Source organism: Pristis pectinata, chromosome 34 (genome assembly GCF_009764475.1).
Source record: "Pristis pectinata isolate sPriPec2 chromosome 34, sPriPec2.1.pri, whole genome shotgun sequence".
NCBI lineage: Eukaryota > Metazoa > Chordata > Chondrichthyes > Rhinopristiformes > Pristidae > Pristis > Pristis pectinata.
Window position 1 is genome coordinate 5,175,540 of NC_067438.1, and position 24,464 is coordinate 5,200,003.

General features: G+C 42.8%; 2 protein-coding genes across 2 annotated transcripts in view; both read left to right on the top strand.

Annotated features, from left to right (window-relative positions):
- The first annotated feature begins 7,587 nt into the window (after positions 1-7,587).
- LOC127586055 (natural cytotoxicity triggering receptor 3-like) overlaps positions 7,588-24,464 on the top strand; it is a 41,749-nt gene continuing 24,872 nt past the window's right edge. The window contains exon 1 of the mRNA XM_052043842.1: positions 7,588-7,637. Within this exon, the coding sequence (XP_051899802.1) occupies positions 7,598-7,637 (40 nt within the window). The 5' untranslated portion in view covers positions 7,588-7,597. The remainder of the gene's footprint in view (positions 7,638-24,464) is intronic.
- LOC127586056 (natural cytotoxicity triggering receptor 3-like) lies at positions 14,902-24,183 on the top strand. Its single transcript, XM_052043844.1, has 4 exons — positions 14,902-15,046; positions 16,943-17,278; positions 20,919-21,079; positions 23,497-24,183. Exons 1-3 carry the CDS (start codon positions 15,004-15,006, stop codon positions 21,074-21,076), a joined length of 537 nt encoding a protein of 178 aa, XP_051899804.1. The 5' UTR covers positions 14,902-15,003; the 3' UTR covers positions 21,077-21,079; positions 23,497-24,183.

Here is a 24,464-nt window from a genome sequence, read left to right on the forward strand (position 1 = left end):
ACAAACCACATGGAAGCTCAGGCAGCCCATCCACGCCCCCTTTAGTAGTGTCCTGTACTGAAATAACAGGAACTGCATTTTAGCTGTGGCACAGATGGAGTTGATAACAGAGAATTATTTTAACAAGGTTGCCTGGAAGACAGCGTGACAGCAAAAATATTTTGGACAAAATTCAGCTCCGAATTCAGCAGTTCTTCAGAAACGTTCTTGACAGCCAGTTAATAGTAATAATTGCAGTCAATTTTGTTCCATTCGACTTGTCGTTATACTAATTTATATATTTTATTTCCTCAGCTAATAAACATTGAGCTTCCCTTAGTGTTTGAATAAACACATCAAAGAAGGAAAATCCAAGAAGAACAAACCCATTGCTTAAACTAGATCAACTGGAAATGAATATGTGGTCGTCTGTGCCAAGAAAGTCACGTCCCAACTCTCACTGACAATAGTATAATTTGAGAAAGCGTGGGATAATTACAACTCAACACTGTGTTCCCAGGGCGCTCGCTCCTGGTAACAATAGATTCTATGAGTCTATTTAAGCTTTTGTAGACTTGTGAAGGCCTTGGGTTGAAACAGTTGTTTTGTTCTCAAGCTATATCCACAAGTTGTACTATTGAAAGGCCTTAAATGTCAAATTAAAAACATAAAGTGCTGAAAACACTCAAAAGACGAGGTAGCATCTGTGGACAGAGAAACAACTAACTTTTCCGGCCCAGGGCCCTACATCAGAACTTCTCCCTGTTAAACTGCTTCCCTTCTCACAGACGCTAACTCGCTTGCTGAGTTCTTCCAGCATTTTCTGTTCTTATTTCAGATTTCCAGCATCTGCGTTTGTTTTTATTTTCGGCCTGATACGTTGACTCTGTCTCTCGCCCTCCATTGATGCTGCCTGACCTGCTGAGTATTAGCAGCATTTCTGCTTCTGTAATTCCATAACATATTGTTGGCTGAGAATGTGATTTTTAATATATTTAAACTGTGTTTTATGGGGCGCAAACTTTAACAAATCATCACGTTTCGTGTTTCCATCAATATTCACCAGAATATTAATTTGTCAATAAATGTTATCAAATGGAATGGTGCTCAGGACTTGTTAACTTAACAGTTTTCCAGAAATGGTCATTAATGACTTCAAGTGTACCACTCGCAGGTAATTGCAGGCTGGTGACGTGAACTCCAGGATATAATGCGCCATATATAATATGTGAAAGCCCTAGACAGGGTACAGAAGAGATTCTCCAGGATGTTGCCTGGAGTGAAGTGTTTTAGTTATGAAGAGAGACTGGAGAGGCTGGGTCTGTTGTCCCTGGAGCGGAGGAAGTTCAGAAGGGACATGACTGAGATATGTAAAATCATGAGGTGTTTAGATAGGGTGGACTGCATAAATCTCCCCTCCCTCTTATTATAGATGAATAAAAGTAGAGGACATAGATTTTGGGTCAGTGGTAAGAGATCTGAGGGGGAACTTTTTCACACAGAGAATGGTGAGTACTTAGAATGCACTACCGGAGACACCGGTGGAAGCAGACTTGCTAACAGCATTTAAGAGGAGTTCAGATGGCCACTTGAATCGCATAAACATTGAGGGCTATGGGGCAAGAACTGGAAGAAGGGATTAACATGAATGGGTGCCCACTGGTTGGCGTGTATCAGCTGAGCCGAATGACCATGTTGTCTGACTATGACTATCCAAATTATATGAAAAGCCAACCGTTCGTTTAACGTGTGAATTAGGTTACAAAGTAATGGTTATCAGAAGTTAACAAAAACGGATTAAATCACAATAAATGTCCCACAATTTAGTGAATAAACCAATTGCATGCTTTATCAATGAGATCTAAGAAGCAGAAGGGACAGGGTTATATTGTTGATGCTTAAAATATTTCAAGCTTTTTTATTACAATTCATTTTATGTGTGTTTTACAAGGTTAAATTAGATATTTCTCAACACTTAAATATTTCAATAAATTCAGTGTGGGATCCGGGGCGGGTCTTAGTCCGATATCATTCCGAAGTCGTGGGCACGGTGCGTTCTACGTTTCCTCCTGACGTCAACCTTACGTCACCACCCACCACCCCCAACCCCCACCCCCCCCCCCACCGCTCCCCCACCGACACAACGAGGTGGGAAGACACACGTCGTTTATTAAAGCTCATGCTGGGATAAATGTGGGTGTGGAATTTTATCCAGGACAAGGCCAGCGTTGTCTGATCGCTGCGGACCGCAGCATTTGACATCTGAATCACAATCAGGTTTATTATCACTTGACATATGCCGTTAAATTTGCTGTTTTGCGGCAGCAGTACAGTGCAGGACATGGAAATTACTGTAAGTTACAGAAATAATTACATAGTTCAAAAGAGTACCTAAAGAAAGGCAGAGAAAGCAAAGAAAATTAGCAGTAAGTGAAAACCGTGGAATGACAAGATGTTGGACGTCTGAAAGTTTAAACAGTAGAAAATGATGGAATCACGTAGCGGGACAGGCAGCATCAGCGGGAGGAGAAGAAAGAAAGGACGTTTAAGGATGGAGACATACTATTTTCTGAATGCTGATGCATTGGGGAAAAGGACGTTGGAGAACATGGAGAGCGGGGTTTCCCGGTACACCGGTCGCTGATAGCATACGTTCAGGTGCAACAAGCATTTAGGAAAGCAAATGCTGCACTGGCATTCATTGCAAGACTATTTGACTACGGCAGGAAGGACATCCGGAATTCTGTGTGTATTTTTGTCTTCTTATCTGAGGAAGGATCTTCTTGCCATGAAAGAAATGCAATGAAGATTCTGGATGGTAAACCCAAAGCATGAGGAGAAATTACGTCAGCTGTCACCTATACTCACTGGAACATGGATCATAGAACATCACACGAATCGGGCCTTCGGCGCATGCATTTTTTTGCTGATCATGATGCAAAATTAAACTAAATCAATCTGCTTGCAATTAATTCACATCCCTCAATGCCCTGCATGTTCATGTGTCTATCTAAATGTTTCTTCAACGCCACTATCGTGATTGCTTCCACTACCACCCCTGGTAGCGACTTCCAGGCACCCACCATTCTCTGTGTCAAAACATTAATTGGCGTACCGCCTTTAAAGTTTCCCCCCTCACTTTAAAACTATGCCCTCTCGTATCTGACATTTCTGTCCCATGTAAAAAGACTTTACCTACCCTGTCTATGCCTCTCAGAATTTTATAAACCTCCAACTGAGCTCTAGAAGAAAGAGGGATCTCCGAGAATCCTGCAAAACTTTAACAGAACTAGAGAAACTTTCTTTAGGGAGCTTGTTCTCGATAAATGGAGCGTCTTACCCAGGGGTCGCAGATTCAGAATACAAGGTATGCCATTGTGAAAGGAAATCAGGGGACATTTAATCAGCCGGAGGTAAGGAAACCTGTGGAATTCTCTCTCATAGCACCAGGGGAGGTTGCATTGTTAAATATATTCAAGGAGTCGGTAAATCTACTTCTTAAGGCTAAAGCGATCAAAGACCATGGGGCGAAGGCGGGCTCACGATACTGAGGACCATAATCAGCTATGATCGCGTTGACTGAGGAAGCAGGAACACTGCTCCTATTTTCGATGTTTCTTTCTTTAGGAATGGGAGACGGACTATACCAGTTAGTTCTAAGTTGCATTGAGGTTGGGAAAGGGATGGATTGGTCAAAGCGGTGTCGCTGCCGGGGGTTGGGGGTGGTGATGCGGGGGTGGGGGGGAGGGGGGGAGGTTGCAGGATTGCTGCAGAGATCAATTGCTGGTGAAGTCGTCTGGTCGATAGAATAACGAGAGCAGATAAAAAGAGAGAAAACCAACGACGGGGTACGGAGAAACTGTGAAAAAAGAGGTCAGAGCTGTAGGAACCACACAGCTGATCAGGAAGTGTGAAGACAGAAAGATAAACTGTGTAAACATTATGGTGGAAAGCGTACAGCAGAACTTCTCAGTTCAAATCAAACAGAGAATCCGAGTTACCTGAAATTGTTGAATTTGATATTCAGCCCCGAAGGCCGCAAAGCGCCCTGATGGAGAACCAGCTGCTGTTCCTCAAACTTATATTAAACGTTGTTGGAACAGTGCAGAAAACAGTGATCTATGTGATCTATATGGCAGCTTGGGTGTAGATCGGAGACTTGAAGTGGCCCACAACTTGGAAGCTCAGGTTCCCTCCTGTGGACTGAATGCAGGTGATCCGCAAGTAGTTCCACATTCTGCATTTAGTTTCGCCAACGTAGAGGAGACTGCATGGCAAGCAGCAAATGTAAATCACTAGAATGGAAAAGGTGCAAGTGAGATGCTGATCTCTTGGCTTCCCTGCAGTGCTTTGAGGTGATTAGCGATTCACTTGCACTTCGTCCAGTGTTGTGCATAACAGTTATTACTTACAATGCATCACTTTCTTTTTGTGTCTGTTGCTGACAAGAGATAGCTTATGGACGCAAGTACGCCGTGCTTAAGGATTTCTTACACATTTGTCAACAGAGAGAGAGAGAGAGAGAGAGAGAGAGAGAGAGAGAGAGAGAGAGAGAGACAGAGAGAGAGAGAGAGAGGGAGAGAGGGAGAGAGGGAGAGAGAGGGAAAGATGCTGCAAATAAGTTTTCGTTGCACCTGTGCATATACGCATTTGTGCACATGGCAATAAACTGGACTTTCCTTTTGAAACACAGGCAGATGCATAGACCAAATAAATAGGCCAACTGCCTGAAGTTATCTAAAACATAATGTTGAGCATACTTCACTGTTCTGATATTTTAAAACACGCAATTAAATCTGCTTCCCTCATCCTTTCACACAGCGAATTACCGACCATTGCGACAGGCTGTGTGAATAGAATCTTATTCACATTCTGAATATGTTGAGGAAAGTTTAACTTTGAGAAATGAGAAATTTGAAATGTCATTAAAAGTCACGTCTATCCTGAACTTTGCAAGTAGGTTCTTCTGCCACACATGCGTCTATTCTACTAGCATGCATGTGTCTCCTAGAACTATACAGTTATTATGTTCGGGATTCACTGCGCCCCAGTTTAAGATAAAACGTTAAAACACCTCAAACTATAAGAAATACGTTGAAACAGTATTAAAGTAATATAAAGTAAAAATGTCGTCGCGTTTATTATCATATGCTCATGTGCAGGTATACACAGGTGCAATGAAAAACTTACTTGCAGCAGCATCACAGGCACCTAGCATCTGATAAGCATCATTCACAAAACAAAACATAAATTAAACACAGTTTTTGCAAAGAAGAACACAATTAGAACAGAAAAAAAATTTTAGTTGAAAGTGTATGACGTGAAATCATTAATTTACAAACACGCATTTCACCGTTTTCAAATGAATGGAGTCGCTGTTCTAAGACGAGACCTCCCTGGCATGAAATTGATTGGTCGGATACGGAGTCCATTCGTCACCTCTCCTCAGCAGTTAACTACTCTGTAACTTGCCTCAGTGGTGATTCCCGTGACAGAGCGTGAAGCCAGAATAACAGACATCTAACTTCAGCTCATCTTGGACTTCGTAGTTTATGCAACCAACGAATAGCTCAGTAGAATTCTTCGTCTGACAAAATGTGTATTTTTTGTTGGGGTGTACTGGTATGATTTTACTTCCTATCCTCCGTTACACTAGAACATTTCGGGATCTGGGTCACTTAGACAAGGTTGAACAACCATGGGAATTCTGTACTGTTTGGCTGGATATTTCCTGCAGTGTGAAACATTTCGTAGTTTCTGCTGCTGATGGAAACATAAAAGGTTTGCAATTTCGAAGTTTTCTGTTCTACTTCCTTACCAAGCAACCCACTGAGAACTGCGTTGCTTCTGATCAACAAGACATGCCTTGAATTTCAACTAATTGTAATTGCAACGTTAACGGGGGGGGGGGGGGTACAACAGTAATTTCCCACAGAAGCAGCTGCAATTTTTAACGAGTGTCCCCACTTCTCTGAGAGATGATCATTGATGCTCTTCTCATCAAAGGAAATTTAAGTCACTATTAGAACTGGCTGGCTTTGACAAAAGTTATCAATTTGTAATATTAACTTTGCTTCTCCTCCCTCCTCCACTGTTGCTACCTGATCCGATGTGTGCTTTTACAGCATTCTCACTTGTTTCAGGTTTACAATAGCCGCAGTGTTTCTTTCCCGAGCGGTTTTTTATTCTCCTCCACCCACACGTTTCCTACTTTTGTCTCCTCCACATAAACCAGCTGCCGCTAAATTATCCCACTATTTGTGTCTTTCAATCTCTCATGTTCTCCATCCCATCAAAGAGATTATCTTCTAATCTCTTTCCGCTTTTTTATCTATCCATCTGTCTGTCTGTCTGTCTGTCTGTCTGTCTGTCTGTCTGTCTGTCTGTCTGTCTGTCTGTCTATCTATCTATCTATCTATCTATCTATCTATCTATCTATCTATCTATCTATCTATCTATCTATCTATCTATCTATCAATTTATCTCTTTCTCTCACCATTTCCTCTCTTCCCATTTTGTTCTCTCCCTTTCTCTCCTTGCCTCTCTCTTTCACACCATCTTTCACACCTATGTTACGGACTCAGTGAATGTCCCTTTAAGATAGAATGTGTGTGGGTGGGGGGCGTGCTTACGTCAATGGAAGATAAAGGACGTAATGACGTTTTTCAAGAAGTCAGAAGAAGGGAGAGAGAGAGAGAGAGAGAAGGGAGAGAGACACCAGCCTGCTCGTTTCTCTATCAATGGATGAGAAACAATAACTGTGTTTGCTACTGAAATCCATGTATGGAAACTGGAAGTAATCCGGTGGAGTTCACTTTGTTGCTGACCTGTAGAAGGAAACAGGTATTTGTTTGTGGACGACCACGATTCGGATGCTTTTCGGGGTGAGGAAGTCACTACCGAGTAAACACTAAAGTGTCGTTTGGGTTCCATTGTGGAACTTCTGGATTTCGTAATTACTCTCTATGTTCTCTACATCTACGTCTTATCTTCAGACAACGGTGGTTGTTGAAGAAGCCTTTGCTCATGATTCACCTTATGGCTTGCGGAACTGAACTTTAAGAACCATTCCTGGACTTGGAGTTTGGGACTTTGCCACACACACACACACGAAGAGTTTAGTTTTTGGGGTTAATGTTCAAGGTTTAACATTTTTGAATTTCTAAGATACTAACATTTTTACTTTTATTTTACGTATTATCATAAGTAGTGATTAATAAAATAGTTTTAACACTGAATTATGCTCAGTGTGGTTCTTTTGTTGCTGGTTCGTGACACCTATCCCGTCCCTATTTTTTTCTCCCAGATGTACCATCAGCCGCTGAGCATTTCCAACATGTTTCTGTTTTACTTCAAGTTTCTTAATATTCTGAAGCACCTCACAGATGCTTTACCTAACCGAAGGATTCGGAGACAAGAAGTCTGCCCGGTGCTCCTACTGTGGTGTAATCAAGGGATGCGGAGACTAAAATTATGCATATTGTGTGCAATCCCGTAGACGGAAACTGGAAGTGCTGCCAGTGTAGTAGAAATTAGACTCGATTGTTTACATAAACTCTGCTTTGTGGTTGTACGCTCCAACATAAGACGTCCACGAGAGGATTTCGATTCAGTGCGGATGGCGGGTGACTCTGAGCGTAGCAGGGATTTTGAGAAGGGTAAGTGGACCTTCAACGGCTCTTCAGGATATCTAGTGGACTTCAGAAGGGGTTTAAGAGATCCTGTATCCTTGAATCTGGTTTTGAGAAGGGTAAATGTCTCTGAGCCTGGTGTTGAGGAGGCCGAGCTTCCCTGAAGCCGACTCTGAGGATGGTGAGCTTCCCCGTGTCGGATTTTGGAGAGGGTAAGTTTCCCTGAGCCGAGTTTTGGGGAGTTTTCCAAACCCAGCTTCATGGTGAAAAAATAACTCTGAACTGAGATTCAGAGAAAGTGGGTTTCCTTGAACCGGCCCTTGGAGTGTCCCTGAATCGTATTTTGAGAAGGGTCAGAGTCTCTCAGCCGGGCAATGAGGAGAACGTGTGTGTCTGGAGGGGCTTTAGTGAAGCTGAGCGTGACAGCAGGGCTTTGGGGAGACACAAGAGACTGCAGATGCTGGAATCTGGAGCAAAAAGAAAACTTCTGGAGGAACACGCGGGTCGAGCAGCATCTGTGAGGGAAGGGGAAGGGAATTGTCGACCTTTCGGGTCGAGATCCTGTATCAGGACTGAGTGTGTAGAAGGAAGAGAGCCGGTATAAAGAGGAGAGTGAGGGTGGTGAGACAGGATCCAGTAGTTGAAGGTAGACTGATGAGGGGTGAAGGATGACCGGCAGATGGCAGGGAGGGGGTGTGTGCAGTTGGGATGAAGAGGCAGGTGGTGGTAGATAGAAGCAGATAAAGAGAACAGTTGGGCGGGGGGGGGGGGTGCGTGAAGGCGGAGACAGCTGCTGTGGAGGGTGATGAGCGGGAACACAAAGGGTACCAGTGCCATAATCTGGTGAGGACGGAATGTGATAATGAGAACCATTCGGGGAGAGGTGAAGGGAAGATGGAACCAGATGGGGGAGGGGATCCGTTGGGTGAAATATGTGGTTAGTAAGTGGAATAAACCAAGAAGGCTCGGAGAAAAAAAAATAGAGACTCATACGTGTCTACCACCGGATTCCCTCCCCCATCTGGTTCCGTCAGCCGTCCACCTCTCCCCGAATGATTCCCATTATCACCTTCTTCACTTTGGTACTTTTATTCCAACACTGAGAGCCTTTGTGTTCTCGCTCATCGGCCTCCAGCAGCTGCCTCCACCTTCACACTCCCCTCTCGTACCTGGCCTCATCTGCCTTTCATTTTTTCTCCTTTGACCACTTCTGCCTATGACCTACTTGTCTCCTTCTCCCAACTCCACCTCTCCCCCTCCCTCAACTGACTCTATCTGCCCGTCATCCCTCATCCATCATCACGATCTACCTATCACCTCCGGGCCCTCTGCCTCATCATTCCCCCTCTCCCCTTTATACCGGCTATCTTCTCACTCCAACCTCAGTCTTGATACAGGTTTTTGACCCAAAGTTTCGGCAATTCCTACTCCCCCACCCTGGATGCTGCACTACACGCTGAGATCCTCCAGTGGGTCACTTTCTGCTTGGGCTTCGGGGATGGTGACTGTTCCTAAACCGGCGTTTAAGTTGCTATTTCCCACCACAACACCACCTACTCGCAATGTCAAAGCAAAAGGGAAACGAAAGTATTGGATTTCAACAGTTTAACCCCAACTGGGCTGCAGCTGCAGTATTTTCAAAATAATTGCCTACAAAACCTTGGTAACTATGCAAATCCTCTTTTATTGGTATTACTAGCACAGTTTAAGTAGGTTTTCTCACGACTTTGTCCTTGGTCCAACCTCCATGACTGCTCTTAATGAAGTGAAAGTAGCTGAGGGAAATTTGGTCATTTCTTAACTATAGATCAGCATGACTCTCACTTCCCTCCTCTCGTTGCTGCTTAACTGTATCAAGATGGTGATATGAGGGTTGGCGATGGTACCGGGGATCCTGGTTCCATCCTGACCTCGGCGGCTGTCTGTGTGGAGCTTGCACGTCTCCCATGTGACAGCGTGGGTTTCCCCCGTGTGCTTCAATGCTCTGCTTGTTTGGTTAATCGGAAAGTGTAATTTTGGCCTTAGTGTACACGGGTTGAAAACTTTTGGTCGGGGAGTGGGCAGTTGATGTGTATGTAAGGGAGAATAAGATACAAATGCAGTTGGGTGACCACATGGCAAAACACCTCTGTTGAGTTCAGAAGAGCGCATTTGAACATCCTGTTGGGGAGGGGGAGGGGAAGAGATTGCTCTGAGAACCAGCAAAGACACGATGGGCTGAATGGCCTTTTGTGTCGTGAGAAATACGACGGTCTAATTTCTGCTCACTGGCAAATTACATATGTGCAGATGAACCATTCAAGCCGATTATCTTTCAAGTCATTTGCTCAGATGCAGATCAGTTCGGTTCTATTGAGTTAGAACAGACTACTCGACCCATCCAGTCTATCCGAGCATCTGCGTTCCACGCATGGTCTCCCACTCCTCAACATCTCACTCTATCAGCATCACCTTCTTCCTCATCAAAGTCAAAGTCAATGTCGAATTTATTGTCCTGTGCACAAGTATATGTATGCATAGGTGCAATGAAAAACTTATTTACAGTAGCATCACAGGCACATAAGATCACATAAGCAGCATTAACAGGAAAACATTAACATGAATTAAACACAACTTTTTACAAGAAAGAATACAATTGGAACAAAGTCCATTTTAGTGCAAAGTGATCAATGTGGCCATAATGTTGCTAAACTCCCGTAATTAGGTTGGTTCAAGAACCGAATGGTTGAAGGAAAATACCTCACGGGCTACTTCTTAAATGAGTCTCTGCTTATTGTCTTTGCCACGTGATGGACTCCGCCATTTGCACATTCTGACTCTTCTTTGGGCAAGGAACTTTATCCTGAGTTCTGCGTTTGATCGCTTAATCAAAATCTTAAATCTATGACATCTATTTTTGGACCTGCCAATGAGTTGATTTTTTTGTCACATGAAGTATTAAATGCTTTCGTCATCGTGAATACTGCAAATGACCTCTTTCCTCCGGAAAAGGGGCTCAGCCTTTTCATTCTAAAGGCATTTCACATGGAGCAGTTAAAATGTGGAACTCTCTCACTCACAGGCCAATCCCTGCAATGTGGCGACCAGAACTGCACACAATGTTAAAGTTCAGGACCAGCATGTTCCTGTGGGGATGAAAGATAAGGATGGCAAGGTTCGGGAACCTTGGATGACAATAAACTTTGCAAGTTGAAACAAAAAGAAGAAAGAAAGGAAGCTTATGTGAGGTTTAGAAGGAAAGTATCAAGGAAGCAGGAAAGAAATTAAACACGGTGTTTTGATTGCTAAAAGGGGCCGTGTAGTTACGTAATATCTTTGTTAAGTAGGAATAAGAAGAAGCTCAAGGAATTTTGTACGTCTATCAAAAGCAAGATGGTACCTAGGGGAGGGATAGATCCACTCAAGGGCAAAGGAGAGAATTAATGCGTGGAGTTTGAGAAAGTGGGAGTGGTCCAAAATCGCATCGGTATTAATCAAGCAGAGGACCATGGATGACGGTGAGATCAGGGAGGAGTATGCCGATATTCTAGGGCAAGACGACATTAGGGAGGAGGTGTTGAAAAACATTATGAATAACTCCCGAGGCCTTGAAGGGATCTGTCCCAGGATACAGAGGGAAGCAAAGAAAGAGATTACTGGCACCTTGCCAGAGATCTTTTGTATCCTCTTTAACTACAGGCGAGGTCTCAGAAGACTAGAAGATAGCCAATGTTGTTTCTTCGTTTGAGAAGGGCAACAGTGACAATTCAGGAAATTATAGGTCAGTAACACTCACAACAGCGATAGGGAAATTATTGGAGTAGATTCTTTAGGACAGGATTTAGTTTCATTTAGAAATAACATGGACTTATTTGAGCTAGTCAGTATGGCTTTGTGCGGGACAAGTTTTTCTGAGGATGTGACCAACATGACTGATGAGCGTAGGGCATTGGATGTTATCTACATGAATTTTAGTAAAGCATTTGACAAAGTTCCTCATGGTAGGCAGGTCCAGAAGATGAAGTCACATGATCCCCACGGCTAGTTGGTAAGCTGGATTCAAAATAGAAAACAAAGGGTGCGAGAGTGATTTGGATGAAAATGCAGATGGTCTTATTAGTAGTTTGAGGATGACACGAAAATAGGTGGACTTGTGGATAGCGAGGAAGGTTGTCAGAAGTTAAGCAGGGTAAAGATCATATGGCAGATGGAATTTAATCCAGTGAAGTGTGAGATGATGCATTTTGGAAGGTCAAATGCCACAGGAATGTACACGATAAATGGCAGAGCTCTCAGGGGTATTAATGTACAATGAAACCTCAGGCTGCAAGATCATAGCTCCTTGTCAGTTGTAACATAATTAGATAGGGTGGTGAAGAAGGCCCACGGCATGCTTTCCTTCATTTCTGGAAGCATTCAGTGTACAAGTTGGCAAGTTATGTTGCAGCTGTACAGAGTTTTGAGAAGGCAACATTTGGAATATCGTGTGTGGTTCTGGTCGCCGCACTATAGGAAAGATGTGGAGGCTTTGGGGAGGGTGCAGAAGAGATTCATCAACGGTTGCCTGGATTAGAGTGTATTAGCTGTAATGAGAGGTTGGATAAACTTCGGTTGTTTTCTCTAGAGCGTCGGAGGCTGACTGGGCACCTGATACAGGTATATAAAATTATGAGAGGCATAGATGTGGTAGATGATCAGAGTCTTATTCCCAGTGTGTATATGTCAGATACTGGAAGGCATAGGTTTAAGGTGAGAGGGTGAAATTTAAAGGATACCTATTTGTTTTTACACAGAAAATAGTTTGCGCTTGGAACTTGCTGCCAAGGGAGACGCTGCAAGCAGATACCATAAGCAACTTTTAACGGGTACATAACAGGCAGGGAATGAATGGATATAGACCACGTGAAGACAGATGGGATTAGTTTAATCTGACATCATGTTCGGCACAAACGTTTTGGGCCGAAGGACCTGTTCCTGTGCTGTACTGTTGTATGTTCTGTGTAACCAGCTGGTCTTTAACACATATCAGATGTGGACTTACCTGATAAGAGCTGTTCCCAATCCACTTTGACCAGTTCCTGCCTAATGCTGTTGTGATTAACCTTCTCCAAATTTATCACTTTCATCGGAGGACCAGTCGTATCCTTGTCCATAAAAATCTTAAAATTTGTGGAATAAGGATTACAGTTCCCAAAGTCACACACTGAAACTTCGATCGCCTGAACAACCTCATTTCTCAATACAAGGTCCAGCACGACCTCTTCCTTAGTTGGTCTATCTACATATTGTTTCCAGAATATCCCCTCCTCTCGCTGGTGCACCCAAGAAATTCTGCCCTTTCTAAGCAGCTGGCATTAAGGAGTCCAAATCAATATTGCGGAAGTTAAAATTACCCCCTGTTCTTTTTGGATTTTTCTATGATTTGCCTATATAACTGTTCTTCCATCTCCCGCTGATTGTTGGAAGGCCTATAGAACATAGAACACTACAGCAGAGTACGGGCCCCTAGGCCCACAATGTTGTGGTGATAATTTATCCTGCTCTAAGATCTGTCTAATCCTTCCCTCCCACATGGCCTCCATTTTCTATCATTCGTGTGGCAATCTAAGAGTGTCTGAAATGTCCCTAATGTATCTACCTCCACCACCTCTGCCGTCAGTGCATTCCACACACCCACCGCTCTCTGTGTAAAAAAAAACAATTGCCTCCTACATTCCCCCTTATACCATCCTCGAATCTCTTTAAAATTATGCCCCTTCGTGCGACCCATTTTCGCCCTGGGAAAAAAGTCTCTTGACTGTCCGCTCGCCTATGGTTTCATCCCATCGTATGATTGCACATTTCGTATTCTTGACCTCTACCATTATGAACTCGCTGGACGAGCCCTCCAGGATGTCTGCTATAAGTGCAGCTATGATATTCTCCCTGTTCTGAAATGCTACTTCCCCACCTCTTTTACATCCCTTTCTGTCACGATTGGTACATCTAATTTCCGAAACATAGAGCTGTCTGTCCTGCCCTTCTCTCATCCAAGATTGTGTAATGCCTACATGTTGTAATCCGGGCTCTGTTCTCATCTGCTTTACCCGATATACTCATTGCATTAAAATCCACTTCAGACCGTCAGTCTCACCGTGTTCATTAACCCGCCCTTCCTTTTCCCCTATTAGACTCACCTAATTTAACCTCCTCAATCTCTCCACCTGTTGGCCAACTGCTCTGGTCCACCCACCGCCCTCCGCTGCAACATTTTAAACCCTCCAGAGCAGTAGTGGAATTCTAAAGAGCTGGATTCGTTTAGTGGAAAAGAGTATTGCAAGATTTTCCTGCAGTAAACTATACAATTCCTGGACTACTTCTAAATTTGATAATCTCATTTCCTTAAAGATAATAGTTCAAATCCCACCAAAGACTCAGGTTACTTAATTTCTGCTGATGAAAGGAAAATATTTTAGAAATGTGTTGCTGTCATTAAAACCCGGAACCTAATTGTTTCACTATTGCCAACAAGAGAAAAACATAATCTGCCGTTCTAGCAACGTTCCCAACTGCCCGTTGCCTCCTTGAATGTGGTATTCTGAGTTCAAGGGGAATTACAAATGGCCAATGAATGCTGGTCGAGGCAGCAACATCCACATCTAAGAACAAAGAAAATCGACACGAGGAAAAAACTGACTAGCTTTCGCCCGCCTTGTAAAAGGCAGCGTGTCCTTCTGTTCATCTTTAATCAGATTTAATTCACCCACACTGCAACGATGCATGCTGATGTTATCAGGCTAATTATGGTTTAAAATATTTATTCGCTAGGACATATAGCAGCTAGAATCACTTTGCAAAATCAGACAAAACACTCTGCAAAATCAGACAGACCAGAAAGAGAAAATAACCACGTTTAGGGTCAAAGACCCTTCATCAAAACTGGTAACTAGAGCGAAAATTGTTCCTTTTAAATTTCAGAGAGGAATGAATAGGATAATGAGAATATTTCTGACAGGGTGAGGCCAGGATTGCGTGGGGAGCAGCTACTAATGAAGTCATCTTCTGGAGAGAGAAATCAACAACATCTTCTGGAGAGAGAAATCAACAAAGGGACATATAAAAGCTGCGAAATGCAGGTCAGAGCTGTAGGAAATGCCCAGCAGATTAGGCAATGTTAGTGGAGCGAATAGAACTGAATAAATATAACTTAAAGCAGAACTAAACGCGAAAGCGAGTGACTTGAAATTGCTGAAGTTATCATTGAATCCCAAAGACAGTTACTTCCCCAGATAAAGTGTTGTTCCTCATTCTTACGTTGAGCCTCGTTTGTTATTTCTATTTCAGATTTTCAGCATCCGCAATTTATTCTTGTATTTCCAGTTTACCATGTTTTGTTTTCATTTGTTTGTCTTCATCCACAGGCAGACGCTGAATCATGATGTGGAATGGGCTTGTATGTTCAATGATTTTATTTTCTGGTAAGTAATCCACACACAGTTTCATGACCCAGAATGCACGCGCGCGCGCACACACACACACACACAAACACAGATACACACAGACAAAGAGGGAGAGAGGGTGGGGGAGAGAGAGAAAGAGACAAAGATCGGTGGTGTTGTGGATAGTGTGGAGGACTGTCGAAGCTTGCAGAGGGATATTGATAGGACACAGAGCTGGGCTGAGAAATGGCGGATGGAGTTCAATCCGGAGAAGTGTGAGGTGGTGCACTTTGGAAGGACAAACTCCAAGGTGGAGTACAAGGTTAATGGCAGGATACTGGGTAGTGTGGAGGACCAGAGGGATCTGGGGGTTCATATTTACAGATCACTGAAAGTTGTCTCATAGGTGGATAGGGTAGTTAAGAAATCTTATGGGATGTTGGCTTTCTTAAGTTGTGGGATCGAGTTTAAGTGCCGCGAGGTAATGATGCAGCTCTACAAAACTCTGGTTAGACCACACTTGGAGTACTGTGTCCAGTTCTGGTCGCCTCATTATAGGAAGGATGTGGAAACGTTGGAAAGGGTGCAGAGGAGATTTACCAGGATGCTCCCTGGATTGGAGAGTATGGATTATGAGGAGCGACTAAGGGAGCTAGGGCTCTACTCTTTGGAGAGAAGGAGGATGAGAGGAGACTTCATAGAGGTATACAAAATATTAAGAGGAATAGATAGAGTAGACAGCCAGCGTCTCTTTCGCAGGGCACCAATGCTTAATACAAGAGGACATGCCTTTAAAGTAATGGGTGGGAAGTTCAAGGAAGATATCAGAGGAAGGTTTTTCAACCAGAGAGTGGTTGGTGCACGGAATACGCTGCCTGGTGTAGTCGTGGAGGTAGATACGTTGGTCAAGGTCAAGAGATTGTTAGATAAGTATATGGAGGAATTTAAAATAGGGGGATATGTGGGAAGAAGGGCTTATATAGTCTTAGGCGTGTTTTAAAGGTCGGGTCAACATGGTGCACCGAAGGGCCTGTATTGTGCTGTATTTTGTTTATGGTTCTATCATAGAGAAGGTTATTTAGACAGTTAAGTCCTCATGCTTTACTTGCAAGACGCAGCTTTATATCTCCATTCATTTTGATTTTGTGCAGAATGTTATGACGCAATTTTCTGATGCTTAATGATGAGGACCGTCACCAAACTCCGGCGCTGAAAGTCAGATTATTGAAATTATTGAAAATTTGTGGTGTTGTAAATAGCAAACGGCAACTTCAACTGGCAGTTTGGGAAGGCAAGCAAGCGTGGGACGTACACCATATGCGGCAGGGGTCGAGGCAGTGTTGATGAGCTGAGGGACCTTAGGGTAAAAGGAATCTTGAAAATGATAGCGCAAGTGGATAAGGTGGATAATGCGATGTTTGCCTTGATTGCCATGTCATTGAATATAAGAGTTGGGACGTCAGATAACAGTTTCATAAAGTATTGGTCAGGCCACATCTGGAGTACTGCCTGCGGTTCCAGTAGCCACTCAATAGGAAGGGTGTGATTGCACCGGAGAGGATGCAGAGGAGGCTGAGAGGTTACCTAATAGAAATAGGTAAAGTTATGAGGTGTAGTTTGGTTAGTTGGTGACAATATTTATTCCATGATTGGTGTGCATAAGAAAAGACGACATAGTTTTAAGGCGAAAATGAGAAGTTTAGAGGGGGATTTTTTTTTCACACAGATGGTGGTTGGAGACCGGATTGCACTACCTGAAGAGGTGGCGGAGGCAGATATTTAAGAAGCACCTAGACGAATACAAGCATGGGAGTCTATGGATCCAATGTGGGTAAATGAGATCAGTGTAGATGAGAGCAACGGTGGCATTGACACACTGACCCGAAACGACTGTATCTGTGCTGTCCGACTCTATGAGATTATTTCGGGTTACAGGAGCTGCTAGAAAAATCAACCAATCGCCGCAGCGCATCACTGTTACTGAAGGGGGGACGGTGCAGCTGAACTGTACTTTCAGCCTGAAATCAAGCCATCAAGGGGACAAAATAATAGGAAGCATCAGTTGGTACAAAGACGTGGAAGATCGTTGCGTTTGCGCCACGTGCAGCGGGTATCAAGGTCGCGTTCTGCTGAACAGTTCAATAAGCATTCTAAGTGAATCTTTGCAAATCACCAATCTCAGTATGAACGATACAGGAAAGTATTACTGCAAAGTGGATATTTTCATGGAAGCACAATATCTTGGAAACGGGACAGAAGTCACAATCAGACGTAAGTTCGTATTACCTTACATTTATATCAGACTGACTATGCACCTCTCTTAACAGCGCCACCAAATCTTGCAAAAAAAGGTTGCTTAATGCAAATTTAGGAAAAGAAATTCGGAATACTATTAACATATTAATGACCTTTTATATGTGCACAAAATAATGATAAGCAAACTGAAACTGCAATCGCCACAATCATACGAATTCTTAAGAAGTTATTTTAACCCAGACTGTCCTCAGGAAACTGGCGGAATCGGTAACACACAAACATCCAATAAAAATTAAAGAATAAGCCGGGAGAAAATGCTGGGATTGCTCAGAGGACATGCGGAATGAGTCTTCATACCATCAAAGAACATTTGCTATAGAGCAGGAGACATCGTTAGGCTTTAGGTTAAAATGCAACACACACTATAACAAAGTAGAGTAGATCCTGAACAAGACAGTGCTTGCTGTAGGAATCTGCAAAGTCCTTTTGCAATTAGTAAAGATTTGAGCGCCAGTTCAAAAACCGGAAGCTATTTTTACGAGTTATTAACTCACTAGGTCGCTTTCAGAAACTATAACCTTCTGCTAGGACGTTAAGGCACAGAATCGCAATCACAAACATAAGGCAGTGAATTGGTGGGAACGATACCGAGAAAAGAACAGCGGTCTCGGGTGCATTTAAACAAGCATGATAGTCGTTACTTGTTGGCTAGTTTTCGAAGGCGATTGATCTACAGTAAACAGCAGATCACGGCTGCTGGGGAGCTTAGATTCAGGGAAAGTAAAATATATCTGGAATTAAAAGCTGGAATCAGCTGTTACATGGTACAGCATGTTTAGGAGTGCACATTAGGTAAATTTGCTCCATTTGCATCTGTCCTTCAAACCTGTTGTGTACAAAGTGCAATTAAATTCTGTGGATAGACAAACCCGGTGGGTGTAACCAAACAAGAGGAAAATGGAGAATAAAACAATGCAATAATGGGAAAATCTTTATCACCAGATGAAATAGTTTGATGACTCGATGTATATAAAATACGTTTATAATGTAATGTGGTAAACGCTTCTTTAGTTAGGTATAGATGCATTCTACAATAACACAGGTGGATGCCTGTAATGCGTTGCCTGATAGGGTGGTGGAGGCAAATTCATTGGGGGCTTTCAAGAGGGGCTTGGATGGGCACATGAATGAGAGGAAAATGGAGGGATATGGGCATTCTGTAGGTAGGAGGGATTAGCTATCTCGGCACAACATTGTGGGCCGAACGGCCTGTTCTATGCTGTACTATTCTGTGTTATATGTTCTAACACACGTCCTCCTGCGGTCAATCTGATTCCAAAACAATATGCAGGTGTTGGAAGATTAGACTAAATTACCTTTCTGTGACAGACATGTCATCTATAATTTCAATCAAATCATCAGAACTCAAGGACACGGTTGTTCACAGACCGTTCGTCGAGAAATCAATAGGCCAGGGGCAACATTAACGGTACAAGAAGATCTGTGGAAGTCTGTGGTCAAAGTAGACTACTTGACAGAAATAGCGAGATCAAGAGTAACAGAGAGAGAGGGAGAGAGAATGAGAGAGAGAGAGAGAGAGAGAGAGAGAGAGACGGAGATAGAGAGAGAGAGAGCAAGGAGCAATTTGACGATCTTTCATCAATACTGGCGGAGAGTACTTGAAAGGGAGAAAGAGAGAGAGGGAGAGAGAGAGAGGGTGAGAGAGAGAAGGAAAGACGGATAGATAGATAGATGGACAGACAGAGATTGGACGATGTGCACCTCAAGATATTCCACTGCCAAATGCGCCTTTGGACGATACATGACCACGACATGAAATAATCAGCACAGCAAGACCTCCATTACCACTTTTATAGAGAGTAAATTGCTTTATTTTATTCAATACATGAACAATGAATAGACTGGACATTTAAAAAGGCTTTCAAAAAATCTAGTCATAACACATAAAAAGTCCTCTTGTAAACTCAAATGTCGTAATCGGTTCGTGTTCCTGAACAAAAGATGGGTGGTGTTTAATTGTGGTGGAAAGCAGTAAAACGGTGGACGTAAAAATACTATTTAATGGGGGAAAAGTACCACGTTATTCTGCTTTGCAACGGCTGAGCAGACAAACTCAAGGCAAAGTCCCATATTTCTACATAACAAAGAAGGAATCCATTTGGTTCATCGAGGCTATTCCGGCACACAAAACAAACCCCTTTCCCCATTAATTCATCCTGTAGCCTTCTACCCCCACACTCCCATTAATTCCGCAACACCCTAGGGGTAATTAACAGTTCTCACTTAACCTACCAATTGGCAGATTAATGAGATGCGAAAGGAAACTGGGGCACCCGGGAGGAAACCCACACTGTAACAGTGTTCTCGGTCTGTATCAGTCATCCATCTGTAACATTAGTTCAGCTTTTTACCCCTTATTTTTCTCTCTCTCTGGGAGTGGAAAACCTGCCCACTCTGACCTGCTGGGCTTGTCTTCCTGCTCTTCATTTCGTAACTTCTTCATTCTTTTGTCCATATTCTTTTGTCCATGTTCTCGCTTTCTAACTGCTCCCATTGGCCTTCATTGCTACAGGAATTGAATTTAAGAGCAGGGAGGTTATGCTGCAACTGTACAGGGTACTGGTGAGACCGCGCCTGGAGTACTGCGTGCAGTTCTGGTATCCTTATTTGAAAAAAGATAAACTGTCTTTGTAGGTGGTGCAGAGGAGGTTCACCGGGTTGATTCGGAGAATGAGGGGGTTTGCCTATGACGGAATATTGAGTCGCCTGGGACTATACTCGCTAGAATTCAGAAGAATTAGAGGGCATCTTATAGTAACATATAAAACGATGAAAGGGATAGATAAGATAGAGACAGGAGAGTTGGTTCCACTGGTAGGTGAGACTAGAACTCAGCGACATAGACTCAAGATTTGGCGGAGTAAATTTAAGACGGAGGTGAGGAGGAACTGCTTTTCCTAGTGAATCTGTTGACTTCTCTGCCCAGGGAAGCAGTGGAGGCTACCTCATTAAATGTACTTTAGACAACAGTTAGATAGATTTTGGCAAAGTAGGGGAATTACTGGTTATGGGGGAAAGGCAGGTAGGTGGAGCTGAGTCTACGGCCGCATCAGCCATGATCTAATGAATGGCGGAGCAGACTCGACGGGCCAGATGGCCTCCTCCTGCTCCTGTTTCTTATGTTCTTATTTTCACCCATTGACCAGACAACTTTGTTTCTGGCTCATCCCCATGGTCATTCGGTTTTACCCTATCACATTAATCCCCACCGACCCAACTTCAGAAGCATCTTTTGTCTCTTTTTCATTTCTGACGAAGGGTCCACGACCCAGATGCGTCTCGTCCTATTGAGTATTTCCAGCATTTTTCTGTTTTTGTTTTAGATTTCCAGAATCACAGAGACTATGCAGACTCCACACAGACAGTTCGGGTTGAACCCACGCTGCTGGCGCTCTGTAGCAGCAGTTCAACGAGCAGCTCAACAAGAGGTGCCGCTGCCTCCCATGTCATTGTTTGGTGCTTGTATTTGCTTTTATTTGGAAAGAAACAAGGAACAATCAGGTACAAGATACTGGAAAGTATAGAAAGTCCGTAGAAAAGTAATTGGTGAATTTGATTTCATTATTCTCAACAGGCAGGAACACAGCAGAAAACAATGGAAGGGGTTTGCATTGGCAGATGCTTGAAATGGGAGTGAAACTTGCAATATTTGTTGTGATCAACATTGTAACAGTTTTCCTCATCCGTTCCCGGGAGTGTCATGGAATCGTCAATAGGAACAAAGTGATCTAACAGGCAAGTGTCCGTCAGAATACAGTGAAGAATTTCTCACTGGAATCGTAGACTGTATTTGGTACTGGGTCTACAGGTAATAAATGCGAACTACAACTAATCGTTAAATGCAGAAATGGATTATCTCCTAACATGCTCTGTATTTTACTGCGTTACCGCCTACCCATGTGCACCATAGCTTCGGACCGTTTTCCAGATAATGATTTTATATCGAACGGTAGTATCATGGCAAAGATCAGAGACTCGTGAAGCACAGACACAGTCTCTTACTGCCCTCCTCCTCTATACCGACCATGATGCCTATCTGCGCTAATCCCATTTGTAGCATTTAGCCCGTATCCCTCCACGCCTTTTCTATCCAAGTACCTGTCCAAATGTCTTTAAAACGTTGTTATTGTATCTGCCTCCACTGCCCCCTCTGGCAATTCATTCCAGCTATTAACCACTTATGAAGTTATGAATTACTAAAGGTATTTTACACCGAATGTTGTACTTATACTAAATGTAATAAGCCTGTTTTCTCTGTGCCATACCGTTAATGGCAGATGTTCTGAATAAAAATCAGCATCTTCCATTTCTCAAGAAAGCCATGAGTTGTTGAACGGCGACAGAAGAATACCATGAGAAATAACAGGAACAATCGGAAGCCATTTATCACTCTCTAGCCTTCATAATTAATAGAAGTCAAATCTACCCTACAGATTTCAAATGATTGTGCATGCAAGAATTCCATCTAAATTGCTGTTGAAGAATTAAGCGTATTCTGTTTATTTAATAAGTTTCGAACTAAAGAAATGCTCCTCCTACATTCTAATCTGTTGTGGGCACTGATCATATTTTTGGCTGTTTAGGGAAGCAAGGGATGTCCATGAAAGTAGAAAAACATCTATGGTGGAACAGGCGAGGGACCGAATGGCCCCGTCCTGCCTCTATGTCTTATGCTCTTGTGCGCTTTCTCACGAGCACCGTGGGAATCATTTCACTTTAGTAGAATACTAATATTCACAGAAATGACAAGACATGGTTCCATTGTGTATTCTTTTGCCAATTAAAAGATATTAATGAAATTAATCGTGATTGAGCCAAGTGACCACACAATTCCCATTCAAGCAGAAAAACAAACACTGGCTTGTGACGCGCTGTGCATCCTGTAGGTGGTAACAGATTCATTCCAGAGTCACACAGCAATAGCAATTGAGTACCTTTGAAATCAGCCACGTTATTTGAAGTAAAAAAAAATCAAGCATCTGGAACTGAAATAAAATCGGAAAATGTTGGGCACACTGAATGGGTCAGGTAACATCAGCAGAAAGGAAAGCAGAGTTAAGTTTCTGGATCATCGTTAGGATATTATTTGATGCACTTGTTTCATGCATTGGGATCATGTTCAATTTGATGAACTCAGCGGTGCCGTCTGCTTATGATACGTTTGGTCATTCGTCTCTATGTCGCATTGCGTTTCAGGATGATATGATTTAAAAAAAACTTGGGCGCCTGATGCAGCCGTTTAACTCATTGCAGCAATTTCCACCGTGCTGTCTCTCTCCTGTGCTGTAATGTTCTATGTTCTAATTCTGGTCGAAAAGGAGTTTCTGAGACAAATCCCACACTCTGTCCGCAGCCTGAAAGGAGACTCCTCTCCAAGTACTCATCAAATACTTTGTAAATATGATGATGGCATCTGCTTCTACTACCCTTCCCAGCATAATATTCTAGAACCCTATTTTTTTTTTAAATCATCTTCCCCATGAACCCTCCTGTCAATTATTGTATCAATGTCTGGCAGTTATTCGCCCACATGCTAAGGAAAATAAATGCTTCATACTTACTTCTTCCAGTCATCTCATACGTTTATATATCTCAATTCGATCTTTCCTCAGTCTCCTCGACTTCGAAGTTTTAAAAAAACAACACATGCCAGCTAATTTGTCCCATAACTGGTAGTTATTAGCCTTGACGTCATACTTTACCGCATCCGCAACTCGCACTAGGTTCCGACACTTCCCATGGCTGCTAATTCCGTGCTGTGGCACCTCTATTGGGAGCCTCAACTCAACAGACCTGTCAGGAGGCGAACAGGCCTCACATTGCACAACCTGATACACAGAGACATTTCTCAGAAGCTTAAATGGTTTGGAGTAATTAAAACATAAAACAATTAAAATGAAACGTAGCAAAGTTGGGAACGTGCCATAAAGAACTGCGTTTTAGCTGTGGCACAGATGGAGTTGGTAACGGAGACTTATTGTAACGAGGTTGCCTGGAAGACAGCGAGACAGAAAATATTTTGGACAAAATTCAGCTTCACATTCAGCAGTTATTCAGACATGTTCTTGACAGCCAGTTAATAGTAATAGTTGCAGTCAATTTTGTTCCATTCGACTTGTCGTTATACTAATTTATATATTTTATTTCCTCAGCTAATAAATATTGAGCTTCCCTTAGTGTTTGAATAAACACAACAAAGAAGGAGAATCCAAGAAGAACAAACCCTTTGCTGAAACTAGATCAACTGGAAATGAAGATGTGGTCGTCTGTGCCACGAAAGTCACGTCCCAGCTACCATTGGCAACAATATAATTTGAGAAAGCGTGGGATAGTTAAAACTCAACACTGTGTTTTCAGTGTTCTCATTCCTGGTAACAATAGAGTCTATGAGTCTATTTAAGCTTCTGTAGACTTCAGAGGGCCTTGAGCTGAAACAGTTGTTGTTTTGTTCTCAAGCTGTACTATTGAAAGGCCTTAGATGTCAAATTAAAAGCATAAAATGCTGAAAACACTCAACAGGTGAGGTAGCATCTGTGGACAGAGAAACAGCTAACTTTTCCGGACTTGGACCCTTCATCAGAACTTCTCCCGGTTAAACTGCTTCTCTTCTCACAGATGCTAACTCGCCTGCTGAGTACTTCAGCATTTTCTGTTCTTATTTCAGATTTCCAGCATCTTCGTTTGTTTTTATTTTCGGCCTGATACGTTGACACTGCCTCTCGCCCTCCATTGATGCTGCCTGACCTGCTGAGTATTAGCAGCATTTCTGCTTCTGTAATTCCATATCATATTGTTGGCTGATAATGTGATTTTTTTTTCAAATATATTTAAAATGTGTGTTATGAGGCGCAAACTTTAACATTATCACGTTTAGTGTTTCCATCAATATTCACCAGAATATTAAATGGCAATAAATGTTATCAAATGGAATGGTGCTCAGGACTTGTTATCATAACTGTTTTCCAGAAATACTCATTAATGACATCGGTGTACCACTCGTAGGTAATTGCAGTCTGGTGAAGTTTTTGTCCAGGTTATAATGCGCCATGTGAATATTTGATAGCGCCAGAGAGGGTACAGAAGAGATTCTCCAGGATGTTGCCTGGGGTGTAGTTATGAA

What these genes read in the sequence shown, in the direction of transcription:
- LOC127586056 (XM_052043844.1), top strand. Translation starts at nt 15,004, where the DNA reads ATGATGTGGAATGGGCTTGTATGTTCAATGATTTTATTTTCTG. An exon ending in TTCAATGATTTTATTTTCTG is followed by an intron (nt 15,047 to 16,942) that starts GTAAGTAATCCA and finishes TTCGGGTTACAG; the next exon opens with GAGCTGCTAGAAAAATCAAC. An exon ending in GACAGAAGTCACAATCAGAC is followed by an intron (nt 17,279 to 20,918) that starts GTAAGTTCGTAT and finishes TATTCTCAACAG; the next exon opens with GCAGGAACACAGCAGAAAAC.